The following is a 14540-nucleotide window of genomic DNA, read 5'->3' on the forward strand; positions in this document are numbered from 1 at the left end:
TACTTGAAATAAACTATGAGCAAAACAGATAAAAATCTCTACCACACACAACTTAGAATATGGAGGAAAAGACACATAAGCATAACAAATAAGAAAAGTATGTAATTTGTTAGGAAAAAGATTAGTTCTGTGAGGAAAAAATAGGATGAGCTAGCAGGTGTCAATAGTTAAGGGAAGATGTAATTTTTAAAAGGATGGTCAAATGACCTCATGAAGCAGGTGACACTGGGATCAAAACTACAGAGGAGAGGGAATAAGCTGGGTAGATCTCTGGGGGAAAGAGTGTTACAGGCAGAGAGAGAACAGCTGGTGCCAAGGCCCCAGAGGGAGCATGTCTGGCCTGGATGGGGAATTGCAAGGAGGGCACTGTGGTAGGAGCAGAACTAGCAGGTAGGAATCAGAGGGGATGAGGTCTGAGAAGCAAGAGGGCAGTCAGGGGTCAGGGGCACAGACTGCTGGGGCACTGCAAGCCACTGTAAGGACCTGAGCATTCACACTGAGGGCCACAGGGAGGCATTGCAGGGCTCTGAGCAGAGAGTGACAGTTTTTGGTTTAAGTTGTAAAAAGACAGCTCTAGCTACTGTGTTCAAAAATAGAGCAGGGGGGAGACTCAAGTAATCTAGGTAAGGGGTTATGATGTTTAGGGGCTCAGTGGGAGTTGTGGGCTGGAGGAAAATGGTCAGCTTCTGGATATACTTTGAAAGTAGAGCAAACAGGATTTCCTGATGCAGTGGATAAGGCTGTGAGAATGGGCTTTAATCCTAAATCTTGGGCCTAGGTCTCTTCGGCCAACCTCATTGCTTTTCTGGCCATGGTGGTGTGCGAGAATAAAAGAGGATGCTCTGAACAATTACCCCAGGATCCCAGGTGCAAACTGGATGTCTCAGGACATCCAGCACAGCTGGTCACCCACCTAGAACTCATGTCTGTGGAGATGGAAGTATGGGCTTGGCCAGAAGGAGCTTATTCGGGAAGACTGACTCTAGAACCTTCTGGAGTCAGAACAAAATCCCGAGAAAGGTGAGGACAAGAAGTGTGTAGATATTGGGGGTGGATGGGACCAAAGTGAAAAGGTCATTTTGGAAGAGGACAGTTTTCTTTTTTTTTTTTTTTTTTTTTTTTTGAGACGGGGTTTTTGTTTTGTCGCCCAGGCTGGAGTGCAGTGGCCCGATCTCAGCTCACTACAAGCTCCGCCTCCCGGGTTCCCGCCATTCTCCTGCCTCAGCCTCCCGAGTAGCTGGGACTACAGGCGCCGCCACCTCGCCCGGCTAGTTTTTTGTATTTTTTAGTAGAGACGGGGTTTCACTGTGTTAGCCAGGATGGCCTTGATCTCCTGACCTCGTGATCCGCCCGTCTCGGCCTCCCAAAGTGCTGGGATTACAGGCTTGAGCCACCGCGCCCGGCCCGAGGACAGTTTTCTTTAAGGGCAGGCTTGAGAATCCATTACACATCAGCAGGACTCGGTTAACCAGTTCCTCCACTTAAGGGCTCTGAATTCTGAGTGTCTGTCACTGTAGAGGCTGGAGGAGGATCACAGGGATCCCACCACAGACTGGGCTCTTGCCTAGTGTTCTGTCCATGGTAACCAGCCTTCCTTCTCTTTATAAACACCCCAGACCTTATTAAAGCCAAGCAATTCCAGGCTAAGATGGCAGTTGATGTCTTAAGACGATGGAGGAAGCCTTCCTATCTGCAGAGTGTAAGGGAGACGGCAGTAAGGTGTGGCCACCCCACATCAGTGAAAGGGGCAGCTGAGTGTGTTTCCATGAAGTGTAGAGGGTGAGACGCACTTTATATCAAAGGACGTGTTCTTTTCCTGGCTCCACCACTGTTTGGCCCTGTAATTATTTAATTTTTCTGAACCCCTCTTTATTCTTTTATAAAATCAGACAATACTACCTGGCCTGCATTTGTCACAGGATCAAATGATATAAAGCAGGTGTAAAAAACTGTTTTGTAAAAACATAAACTCATGTCAAAGGGTAAAATAAATATCTGAAGGTTCTTGCTTCTCCTCTTTACTTCTGGGAGGAAGAAACCCAAAGCCTTCTCAGGACTAAATTAGCCTGAGATAATTAGGTAACACTTCTAGGATGACAAGGATAATTTATTTTGAGGAGATCTATTGATGTAATACATCAGATCAATAGGTCAAGTAAGCAAAACCACACAACCCTTCAATAGATGGCTGAAAAATGCGTTGATAAAATCCAACACTCATTTCAGATATGAAAAATAGAAAAATAAAACCTTTAGGAATAAAATAATAATTTCTTAGAAAGAATAGTGTAGTTTACTGCATGTTGATATGTATAGTTTGATTACAAAAGCTTTAAAAGTTATTCACAATCCCATCAGTAAGAAATAGCCACCTACATCCCCTCTACTTTCAACCTTCCCTATATGTATGTATTTAGGAACTCATCTATTGTAAATGCAAAATTAGTATAATAAATATTATTTAATGAAAAAATTAAAAATCCTTCATGAATATTGGCCCCAACACTAAATATGACTCTATAATATAATTCTTAGTTATGTCAAAACAATCTATTATATGAATGCTCTATAATTTATTTAATGAATTTTCCACTGTTAGGAATTTGGGCTGATGTCTATACTATTATTACAAGCAATAATTAAGTAGATTCCCCACAGCATTGTTTATATTAGTGATATGACAGCAATGCCCAGTGGTAGGGGCTAACTTATATTAGGCTACATTTACATGTCTATACAATAAAATACAATTCAGACATTGATGCTCCTAATTAATACTTTTTGATATAGAAAGGTGTCCATAATATTGTCTTCAAAAAGCACTTTACAACAGAAGGTGATGTGTATACTAATCCCATTCTTGGAAAAAATATCATGAATCTGTATTTATAGAAAAAGGTCTAGAAAGACATACACAGAAGTATTAACGGTGGTTATCTCTGAATACTGGGGTTACACATACAATTTTTAATGTTTCTTTAAAAATATTTTTATAATTTAAGTGTAATAGTTGTAAATTTAAAAAGAATGCACACAAACATCCTATCCCCCAAGATACCAAAAAACAGAAACATCCCAAGAATCTTGGAAGCATCAGGCGTAAGGGCCCCCACTTACACTGGTGATGTGTGGGTCGGTTGGTACAACCTTTCTAGAAAGTCATTTGGCCAGATTTACTAAACACAAAAAATTGTCATACCCTTAGACACAGTGATTCTGGGTCTATGAAGTTCCAAAAGAAATAATAAGAATATTAAATGCTATTTATAATGAGAAACATTGGACCTAGCGTCTGACAAAGGAGAATGTAAATAAATTATGGAACTGTGTATGATAGACTTTCCTGTATGTGCTTTTGGGGAATCCTGTGGCCCTATAGAAGGCAGTCTGTGCATTTTTTCTTTGAGTTCTCAGAAAGATCCTGTCCGGTTTTAACAGTATAAGGCTGTGTAAGTCCATCAACTAGCTTTATATAAACCATTCTAGAAAGTTCTTTGTCAGAGAAATTGTTTCGAACAGAATCTCAGCTTATTGCCCTCAAGTTTCTGTTGCAATGATGGTCTCAGACAATCCTAGTAGTAGGGTAGACCCGTGGTCCCATGGTCTCATCTGTCTGTTTTCTGAGGCATCGCCACAAGTGGTTGTCTATCAGCGGCGTGCCGGTAAATAGTTAACAATGGGCCCTCTGATGGGAGAGTTGATTGAAGTGCAACATTTGCTAATTTCTGTGCAGCAGATGCTCCCATCATGACTGATGCAAGCTACCAACGTGATATCACTGAACTCAGAGTTGAGAAGAGACATACTATAGAACCACATTGTATAGGATTTCCACTACACAGATAGAATAGATGGAAGTAACCACAACGGCAGAAATGATAGCAAAATATAGTAAAGAATCAGAAAGTTGTAAAATTTAAGTATCTTCACCTTTTTAGTAGAAAATATTTCATTGTAAGCTTATAGAATTTAAATTTTAGTAATAGCTGTATTTAAGTGGCTTAAAATGTAACAGTTAAGTTCTCATGAGCCAATATAAACATTTTGAAAAATGCTTTAACAAGGAGTTGGGCTAAAATGTAGTTCTACCTGAATTTATAATAGATTTAAAAGTTATAGCTAGAGAATTCTAGATATTCTGGCACCTCACTGCCATAGCTGTCTCCATTGCTTTACTGTTGAAGGACTTGTGGCCTCCTGCATAAACCTTTCCGTCCTTCCATCTTTATACAGAGTTCACCCCAGTCAACTTGCTAAGTACATGAAAGTGGCTCTGGGCAACTTGGGCCCTTCCCTTCCTCGAACAATTCTTCCTTCCCCATTAGTGTCCCCATCTTCACCCCTACTGGTGTCTCTTCCTCTTACTTGCCTTCCTCTTGCCATTTATGAAGTTCAAGGCTCTCATGCTGAGTGCGAGGAATTAGTCATTTACACCTTGGTGTGAACATGTTTAACTCTGATTGTTACTTCTCTCAGCAAGTGGGACTTGTAAGTGAAACCTTATTTATAATTCTGGAATCACACTGACCGAGGCTGGAATCATAGATTTCGTATTATCTAGCTTTTGTGATCCTGGGTCAGCTAATTAACTTCTTTGAGCTTTGCTTCTTCCTTTCTCCAATGGGGGAGAATAAGAGTCCTTCCCTCCTAGACTTCTTATGAAGATTAGATATGCTGATATATTCAGGGCAATTAGCATAGAGTTAGACACTTTAGGACTGCTCAATACATGGCATGTATATTTTTAGTATTTTATTGTTACGATTTCTGATGAAATGATTTTGGGTACCAAATGACAGTTTAGAGGGGTACTTAGGGGAGGCAGACACCTCTGCGATTGCCCTTTCCTTCTCTCCTTACCAGACAGTGCTCTGTCCTGTCTTAAAGCAACAAGGCCTTTTATTCTGGCACCATAACTCATCCAAAGTAGCTCAGCAGCACAACCTCAGGGTCGTTTTTTCTGAAGGCATTGATGTGATTTATTAAAGATGGTGAGGACCATGTAGGTGGAGGTTATTTTTAAATAATAAAATTAGAGGAATGTAGAGGAATTGCAGAATTCCATTTTCTAGACCGATTTGCTTTTTCTTCTCCTCCTTCCCCTTCCCCCTTCTCCCCTTCCTTGTCTTTCATCCTCATTCTCCTCCCATTTGTTCTTTCTCTTCTTCCTTCTCCTGCCCTTTCTGTTCCTTCCCCTCCTCCTCCTCTTCCTTTTTGTCTTGTTCTCTCTCAGTCTTAGGCATTTTTATTTCTAGATCCTCAAGAAACATTTATTCTCTTAGGCTCCTGAGTGGATCTTACTTCTGAGATATCCTTAAGACTCTTTTGCCTTTATAGTGTTCTCTGCCACCAATCGTCTCCATCCGTACTTTGTTTTGAAATAAAGACATGTGTGTTTACTCAACTCAGAACCAGGCCTGCTACCTTCAACAGCCAGTGAGGTATAAATTTTGAATAACTAGATCCAGTGCACATTAACTATCTCACTTTGTGCAGTAATTTAGACATTCAAAGTGTCAATTTCCTCATCTGCAAAGTGGCCGTGATAAATCTTGCTGTGCTCTGGATATGGAGCTGTTGTGGGGGTCTAATGAATTATCTCAACTGGGCCAGGCGAGGTGGCTCACGCCTGTAATCCCAGAACTTTGGGAGGCTGAGGTGGGCGGATCACGAGGTCAGGAGATCGAGACCATCCTGGCTAACACTGTGAAACCCCGTCTCCACTAAAAAAAATACAAAAAATTAGCCAGACATGATGGCAGGCGCCTATAGTGCCAGATACTCAAGAGACTGAGACAGGAGAATCACTTGAACCAGGAGGCAGAGGTTGCAGTGAGCTGAGATCATGCCACTGCACTCCAGCCTGGGCAACAGAGCGAGACTCCATCTCAAAAAAAAAAAAAAAATTATCCCAAGTGAAATGCACTGTAAGTGATAAAGCACCATGCACACACATGGTGGAAGTGGCTTGTTTTTCTGATAATATATCCGTGTATAAGAGGTCACAAATCCTATTAAACCCTCAGTCACCCTTCATAGATCTGGACTTGGTGGTGGGACCATTTCCCACCACCTCAGCTTTGATGGTGAAGAGAGCTGGCTTTGGACTGACTTCTGAGATCAACTACTATTCTGGCATTTACTAGCTCTATGACTTTGGGTAGATTACAAAGCTTTCTGATCCTTTTCCTCACCTATAAAATGTGCATAATGATACTTTGCTTGGAGGCCTGCTGGAAGGACTAAATGAATAATACATTCGAGGTGGTTAGTGAAGATGCAGGCACCTGCTACTCAATACCCCATCCCCTCAAATGGTGACCTGAGTGGTTCAGTCCTCCCTGAACCCCTCTGGCAGCCTGGCAGGCAGTATGGTCTCCCCAGCCTCAGCGTTGCCTTCACAAAGACCAAGTGTCTCGTTTGACCGTGCAGTTGGGTCCTTGGAAAAGTGGGAGAGGCAAGTACTGGTGATGGAACTCTCTTAGCTTATTCTTATATCAGAACCTTGTCTTTCTCTGGGCATCTGGTTTGCTCTGGAATAGCTGCCCTTTAATTTGCCCGAGGCCTGAGCAGCAGAAGGGGCCCCATTAAAACTGGGAGGCTAGCTTCCTGTGTCCCTACCCTCCTACTCTCCACCCCATCCCATCATTATCCTATCTGTTCTCCAACTCAATTTTAGTTTATAGGCGTTAAATTGCTGCTTATCCTTAAGGCCTGACTTTTCATCTTTCAGGGCTGCATGCATCTACCAGGAAGTACAATTAAGGAGATCGCCACAAACCCAGAAGAAGCTGGGAAGTTTGTCTTTGAAATCATTCCAGGTAGGCCACAACAGGTAGGACAGAGGTGCAATGCAGAAGTAAAATTCCCATTTTACTTCTGGATTCTAGAAGTCAAAGCTATATTTGGAGACTCATTCAACTAACTAACCAACCAGCCTATTGAGAACCCACAGTGGTTCTGTATACAGTTAATGAAGCTATTGCAGTTTATTAACTAGTATCAAGTGCTTGAATAATGCCCACGAAATAAGTAGGTAAGCATTTTGTTCAACTCTGTAAGCATTTCATGAGTGTGTGCTAGGAGCCAGGTACTGTACAAGGCACTGAGCCACTGACATGAAAAGTGCACCTTCTCTACTCACTAAAATGAACTCAGTCTAGAAGGTGAGTAGGTCATTAAATTTAACAGTTAAAATGTAAATGGAACCATGTGAAATTGCCATTTCGAAGGGTCAAAAATTATAAAAAGTCAACAGCCTCAGATGGTTCCACCCATTGCATCTCACCATTGCACACATGATTGGCACATTGGAGAGTGCCTCTTTCAAATCAAGAGTTTCCTTCCTCGAATGCATTTGGAACAAGGGGAGTTTGGGTCATGCTCCTGAATCTGCCATGCTGAGATGCTTCCAACCTTCTCCCTGTCTCTTGCTCCTATGCTAGCCCTAGCCCTGCCAGGGGCTCTGGGACTAGAGGTTAATCTGACTGTGTAGCCTTGCTGCTACTGTTGTACTGACCACAGCAGGGGAGGCCACGTGGCCCCTGAGTGCCTCTTTTCTTCCCCCTCTCCTTCCCACTCACACAAGGTGACTGTGTGCTTAAGAAAGTTGATGGAGAAGGCAGCATAGCATAGAGGTTAGAAGTGTCCAGTCTGGAGCCAGCCTGCCCTGACCCTGGCACTTACTATTTGTGTAAGAGGTTACTTAATTTCTCCTTGCCTCTGATTTTTTGTCTATAAAATGGGGATAATAATGATGATAGTGAGGATTAAATAAGGAAATCAATGTGAAGCATTTGATACAGTGCATGTCATATCAGTGTTTGATATTTGGGAATAATCTAGAGATAATTATAATGCAGGAAAAAAATCCTAAACTTGGCTATGACCATTTATAGAATACAAATAAAAAAATTTTTAAGTTCCTAGATGGTCCCCTCATGGGCACTGTCTTGCTTGTTTTTTTTGTTTTGTTTTGTTTTTGTTTTTGTTTTTTTGAAGTGGGGACAGAGTCTTGCTCTGTTGCCCTGGCTGGAGGGCAGTGGTGCGATCTGGGCTCACTGCAGCCTCTGCCTCCCCAGTTCAAGCAATTCTCCTGCCTCAGCCTCCCGAGTAGCTGGAACTAGAGGTGCATGCCATTATGCCCAGTTAATTTTTGTATTTTTAGTGGAGACAGGGTTTCACGTGTTGGCCAGGCTGCTCTCAAACTCCTGACCTCAGGCAATCCACCTGCTTCAGCCTCCTGAAGCGCTGGGATTACAGATGTGAGACACTGTTCCCATCCTCCCTTGCTTTTTAATCTGAAGGTCTATCTTCCTCTCTTTCTCTTCAGAGGAAAAGCAGGAAAGCCTGCTTTTCAATCTAGAGTAACCCTACTGAGAGATCCAGCTGAAGATTCACTGTGGGCTTTGCACCAAAAATACCTACTCTTCAAATTGCTATACCAGTGCAGGAGGAAGATTTGTTCTCTCATTATCATTCATGTTTGCAACAGTCTCCTGGCCTGCTAGAGGAATTCAGATTCTTTCTCTCTCTCTCTCTCTCTCTCTCTCTCTCTTTTTTTTTTTTTTTTTAACAGAGTATTGCTCTGTCGCCCAGGCCGGAGTGCAGTGGTGCACTCTTGGCTCACTGCAAGCTCCGCCTCCCGGGTTCATGCCATGCTCCTGCCTCAGCCTCCCCAGCAGCTGGGACTACAGGCGCACACTGCCACGCCTGGATAAATTTTTGTATTTTTAGTAGATACGGGGTTTCGCCGTGTTAGCCAGGATGGTCTCCATCTCCTGACCTTGTGATCTACCTGCCTCAGCCTCCCAGAGTGTTGGGATTACAAGCGTGAGCCACCACACCCGACCTCTCTCTCTCTCTTACACACACACACACACCTCACACACATCTCATAAGGACAAATAATTCTAAAGTAATAATAAGATAGGAAACCATTTTCATAAAGATACCATCATCTTCCAAGGTTCCACCCAACCCTAAAGTGAGACATCCTTCATGTTATAACAGAGAATTTTGAGTTCCTCTTTTTATCATCCTCTTTTGCAGGATGATTCTCCGCAGCTAATGCTGGTATAAGAAATGGGTTTCCTAGATAGGATTCTGTCTCTGTGATCACCAGTTTTATTTGCACAAACACCACACAGAAACTTTTAATTGTAGTCATGCTAGTTTTTTTTTTTTTTTTTAATTGAGGGTAGGCAACAATTTAGGGTAGGCTTCCCTCTCGCTACTGACCTTTCATAGAATAACTATCTATTCTCCTCCCACCCCAGGGAATCACTAGGGATAAGAGGTTGTTCCTTCTGTTGCATATGCTATCTCATTTAGTTCTCATACCACTTTATGATCTGTTGTCACTCATTTATACAACAACTTCACTGAGCATCTCCTATGAGCCAAGTACTATTGCAGGACTGGGAATGTGGCAAAGAACTAAGCAGCCTGCATGCACCTTATGTGGGAAGAGACTAGCAGCAAACCAAATATATGGGCAAATTATGTAGTTTTTCTGATAGGATAACAATTATGCGGAAAATTAAACCAAAGAGAGAGAAGGTGCTGGCTGAGACGGTTGACTGGTTATTGTGAACAGAGCCGGCAGAGTTTGTGTCATTAAGAAGGTAACCTTTGGGCACAGATCTGAAGGCAATGAGGGAGTCAGCTAAGAGCACAGCTGGAGGAAGAGCATTCCAGGAAGTGGAAATTGCCAGTGCAAAGTCTCTGAGTCTATTTCATATGTTCAAGGAAGGTCAAGGAGGCCAGTGTGGTTAGAGTGAAGTGATGGCAGGAGACAAAAATAGGACATTTGCTCAGGGGTGGGCACAGATTTCATAGATAGTTGTAGGCAATGTGAGAACTTTAGCTTTTCTGCTAGAAGGATGGGAAGCCACTGGAACGTTTTGAGCAGAGGTGTGACATGACATAACTCATGTTTTAAAATTCTTTTGAATTGAAAATAAAAGTAAGTAGTGGGGGCAAGGGCAGAGCAAGGAGGTTAGTGAGGAGGCTTTTGCAAGAATCCAAGTCAGAGATAGCAATGATGAAGGGCTGTGAAGTAGGCAATTTCTGATCACATTTTGAAGGTAGGGAGGGCTTCATTTGCTAATTAATTGGATGTAGGAAAAAGAAATCAACATTGACTCCAAAGTTTTGGCCTAAACAGTGGAAAATATGGATTTTCTGAGATTTGTGCACGTAGCAAGTTTTTTCAGGGTATGGGGGATAAGGGCATCAGTTTTGGACATATTAAATAATATCTCCATTGCACCTGTAAGGAAACTATTGCTCAAGACAATTTAGCTACTGCAGTGATGGAGGTAAGAACAAGATATTAAGGGATAATAGAATAAGGACTCCCCACTCAACTTGGAGTAGGGGGAAGAAAGGTCCCTAAAAAAGGTAACATTTGAGTTGGGTTTTAAAGAATGGACAGGAGTTCCTCAGGCAGATTAAGAAAAGAAGAGATGCCCATTTCCAACAAGAGAAACAGCCCAATGGGTAACACATGTCGAACAAGCTGTGTTTAAGTCAGATAAATTGTGCCTGAGGTCAGAGTTGCTGTTCATGAACTTTGTATTAATGTCAGTCAATTCCTCTTAATGAAAGTCTGTCCTAGCACCCCAATTATGCCCAAATACAACAGAAACCTTTCCAACCCCCTTTGGTTCTTGTCTCTTGGACCTATCTTAATGTCATCAAGCTTCACATTATTTCACCCTTTGGTACAACCTGATTCTCAATCATCCTGTCATCAGGTCATCAGCTCTCCTAACCAGAAGAATTAGTCCATGGAAGTCCTCTTCATTCAGGAACACCTTGAGACCTGGGTGTTTCCCAGTGGGGTTGCTCATGACAGAACAAAAGGACCTCCCAGGACTCAGGGTAAACTGAGAAGGCATGTTTTAACAACATATTGACTGGAGTTGAGGCATGGTGGAGAGAGAGGGGAAAAAGACACCAGATAAATTTTGTCCAAGGTCAAACTTAGAAGCAATATGGGCCAGTGGAATCTTTCATGGGAGTAAGGAGACCGACGGACTTGCCCTACATTTGGCAGCAACTCACTGGATACTGATGGACTGGTGCTTTTGCATCCCTGGGATTCAGTTCTATTATCAAAAATGGAAATAATACTAACTCCTTATTCTATTTCAAAGGGATATTGCAATTCCTAGAGGGTCTTTTCATTCTTCCCTGAGTATTTTTAACTTACCATTTTACTTCTGAAAACACCCAGTTCTCAGGATACTCTCAATGCCTAGGGTTTTAATGGACTGAGCCTTCCAGTCAGAAAAGCTGATGACCCAATGACAAGATGGATTCAGAATCAGGTTATCCCAAAGGGTGAAGGAAGGTGAGGCTCAGTGATGTTAAGATAGGTCCAAGAGACCAGAACCAAAGGGGATTTGAAAGTCTTTTCCTGCCCTGCAGGGAAATACAGGTTTAGGCACAACTACTCAGCTAGAACAAGCTCTCTGAGGGAGATGGCCTGCCATTGTGAGAAGAATGGGTTGATGCTTACAAAGGCACTTTGAAATTTAATAGTATCCCATAATTGAAAGGGATCACTATTATTTTCTTGTCCCCGCTAAGACCTTTTTATTTTAACCAACTAAAGAAAATCCCAACTTTGAGGATTTCCATTTGTAAGCAGGTCCATGGATGAAGTTAGAGTTCAAGTCTCAGATCTGACTAACTAACTTCATGGTCTAAGACCTGTATTTGGTACTCTTCTTTTCCCTCTCTTGCTTCTTTCTCCCTAGTTTTCACTTTCCCACATTCTTTCCCTTCATCTCCTTCTCCCTGCTCTCTGTTGCCTTCAATTTCCCCCACCTTTTTTGTCCATTTGAGAACACCAACCGAGGAAACACTACACCTATCTATAATCTTAGGTTTGAAGTGAAAATGGTAAAGAAAGTTCTAACAAGTTTCATGTATCCATTAACTGAGTATTGAGAACTTACATTTGCAAGGTCTTGTGTGGTCAGGAGAGCAGAAATATGAACACCAAGCACGAATTTTGTGAAAAAAGCACACATGTACTCACTGTCACTCCCACCTGAGGTTGTCATCTCCTACCCTACCCCTGCAACTGAGCTCAAGGCTAGCTTAGGAAAGTATCCGTGACTGGCGTGATGATCTAAGGTCTTCTAACTTTTATGGGCTGAATTGTCTCCTCCATGTGAAACTGCACCACGAACTTCCTTTTCCTTTTGGCAGGAAATGACTTCTGTCCTCTTAATGAAAGCAGCCCTCAGCCCCAGCTACGCCAATTGCAAACCATTGTGTTAAATGATTTGTCCGTAGAGTTAGAGCTTCAGCAAAAACAGTAAGAGTGCCCGGATATCCAGGTCCACTGAGGATAATTAGACAACACATTTGTGTTGTTTGGCTGGTAGTGATTCACTGAACCAAGAAATCAATTTAGGTCTTGTTCCCTTCCCTTCCCCTTGCTCTCATACCCTTATCACTCTAAGACCTTCACAAGTGCTACTTCTTCCTCCAGCCTCATGGGACCAGAATCGCATGGGACAGGACTCCTATGTCCTCATGGCCAGCTCCCAGGCAGAGATGGAGGAGTGGGTTAAATTCCTCAGGAGAGTTGCTGGCACACCCTGTGGAGGTAAGGACCCCTGCAGGCTTTCCTGGGCAGGTGCCTATGACATCTCAGGGAGTAGGAAGTAGCTCCAGATGTGATAGCTCCTTGAGCAGTGCTCAAGGGAGACAACCAGAAAACAGTTATCTGCATGCCCATGGCCAAGTCCTCTGTCAAATGTGGAGGAAAAGTGGGCTCAGAGCTTCTAGCTTCCCACCCCCTGCACCACCCAGGTCATCTCAAAGAGCCATCTCCAAATTAAATGGACGGAAGGCAAGTCTTTTGCACTGAGTAAATGTGTATGATATCTGGAGGTAGTCCTTTCTCCTCTCTGGGTCAAAGTACTCTCATCTGTAAAATGAATGGGTTAGATGAGCTGACCCTGCGTCCCCAGCAGCACTGGCTCACGCAGCACCACGAGTCGGCCTGGTTCTGGGAACTGATGGCGAGAGCTATGCTGAAAGCGTAAGTTAGGCTGCGTAAGTCAGCGCAGGAAAATAAAGCTGCTGTCCAAAAGAAGGATGATCAGACTGGGGAAAGGTTCAGGAATTGTGTCTCAAGTCTTGCAGGTGTACAGTGAATTCAGCATTCAACACTTTTCTGGGTTTCACAACTCAAGAATTAGAGCTCTCTGGGAACCCTGGTGATGTTTCCACATTTGAGGAGGATCCTGACTAAAGAAAACAGATGCAAAAACCATCTGAAATTAACAAACATATGAATCTAGTATGTTTCCCTCCTTTTACAAAAATATGAAAAAAACTGACAGTTCTCAAGTTAACATTTTCCTTCAACTTTTTAGGAGCACGCCTACTTGTGTCAACTCCAGATAACCTTAAATATATAATTATGTATTGACTGTGTGGTCTGTTATTTTGGAAATCATTTAGGGAGGCTTTCTTAGTTTGAATATTAAATATTTATTTCATTGGCCAACAGCTTATTTCAGAAATTTCAAGAATACCACAATAATTCTGTGGAGAGTAAAGAAAAAATACTCCACCAGAGGCATTTTTGTGTTTTGCTTTCATCTGCTCTTTACATCTACACACTTTTTTCAGAATGACACACTTAAAATTTATATGCAATTTAGTACCTTTGATTTTATGACTTAATCATTTTCCCCAAGTTGCTATGGAATGTTAATTGATACATGTCAGAGTTTATTTGGTTACAAATAGAAATTGTATCCAATGATGTTAAACAACCAAGAGAGATTTGCTGGTTAAACACATTAGCTTCTCAAAGAAACCAAGAGCAGGAGCTACCAAGAGGTTTTATAAGAGTCTGGGACCAAGAAAGGGAACATTAGCATTGATTTTACCCTGTCTGTTTTCTCTGGGAGCACATGACCTGCAGGTACGTAATTAACCAACATGCTGGAAAATCTTAGCTGTGACCATCCTTATTGTGCTGGATTATGAGATTGTGAGCCACCCTTTTCTGTTTTCTCCAGTCCAGTGTTTAAGCTATCTGCATAGACAAGGATAGTGGATGTTGCCTAATCATGCACCTGCTCTCTGAGTCAAAATGGTATCCGTGTACTTTCACTAGGTTCTGTGACTACTGTGATGCTCGACTGAGCCTTGCCATAGTGAACTGCTGTACTCTGTCATGATACACATGGGGATTTCACCCTCGCCGCACCCCAAGACCACCACCTGAGGAGCAAGTCAAGCATAAGTCCTGTAGGCGGTGGAAAGTCCAGAGAAGGGGAAATCAGAGTGCAACACCACTTACTTTTCAAAGAACAGTGTTGCCTCTGATGCAGCATCTCAGATGATTGTTATTATTATTATTTTTGAGATGGAGTCTCATTCTGTCTCCCAGACTGGAGTGCAGTGGCACGATCTCAGCTCACTGCAACCTCCCCGCCTCCCGGGTTTGAGCGATTCTCCTACCTCAGCCTTCTGAGCTGCTGGGATCACAGGCATGTGCC

The 14540-nt window shown here is 42.5% G+C and overlaps 1 protein-coding gene across 4 annotated transcripts in view; it reads left to right on the forward strand.

Annotated features, from left to right (window-relative positions):
- ARHGAP25 (Rho GTPase activating protein 25) overlaps window positions 1-14540 on the forward strand; it is a 93828-nt gene that overhangs the window by 39994 nt on the left and 39294 nt on the right. For 2 of the 4 annotated variants that reach the window (XM_021924898.2, XM_031655241.1), the window contains exons 3-4: window positions 6734-6821; window positions 12512-12628. In XM_021924898.2, coding sequence (XP_021780590.2) covers window positions 6734-6821; window positions 12512-12628 — 205 coding nt within the window. Of the gene's footprint in view, window positions 1-834; window positions 1021-6733; window positions 6822-12511; window positions 12629-14540 lie in introns of those variants that run through there. The other 2 variants (XM_031655243.1, XM_031655242.1) reach the window with 2 other exon arrangements.

The sequence above is a fragment of the Papio anubis genome, chromosome 14 (assembly GCF_008728515.1).
Source record: "Papio anubis isolate 15944 chromosome 14, Panubis1.0, whole genome shotgun sequence".
NCBI classification, from domain to species: domain Eukaryota; kingdom Metazoa; phylum Chordata; class Mammalia; order Primates; family Cercopithecidae; genus Papio; species Papio anubis.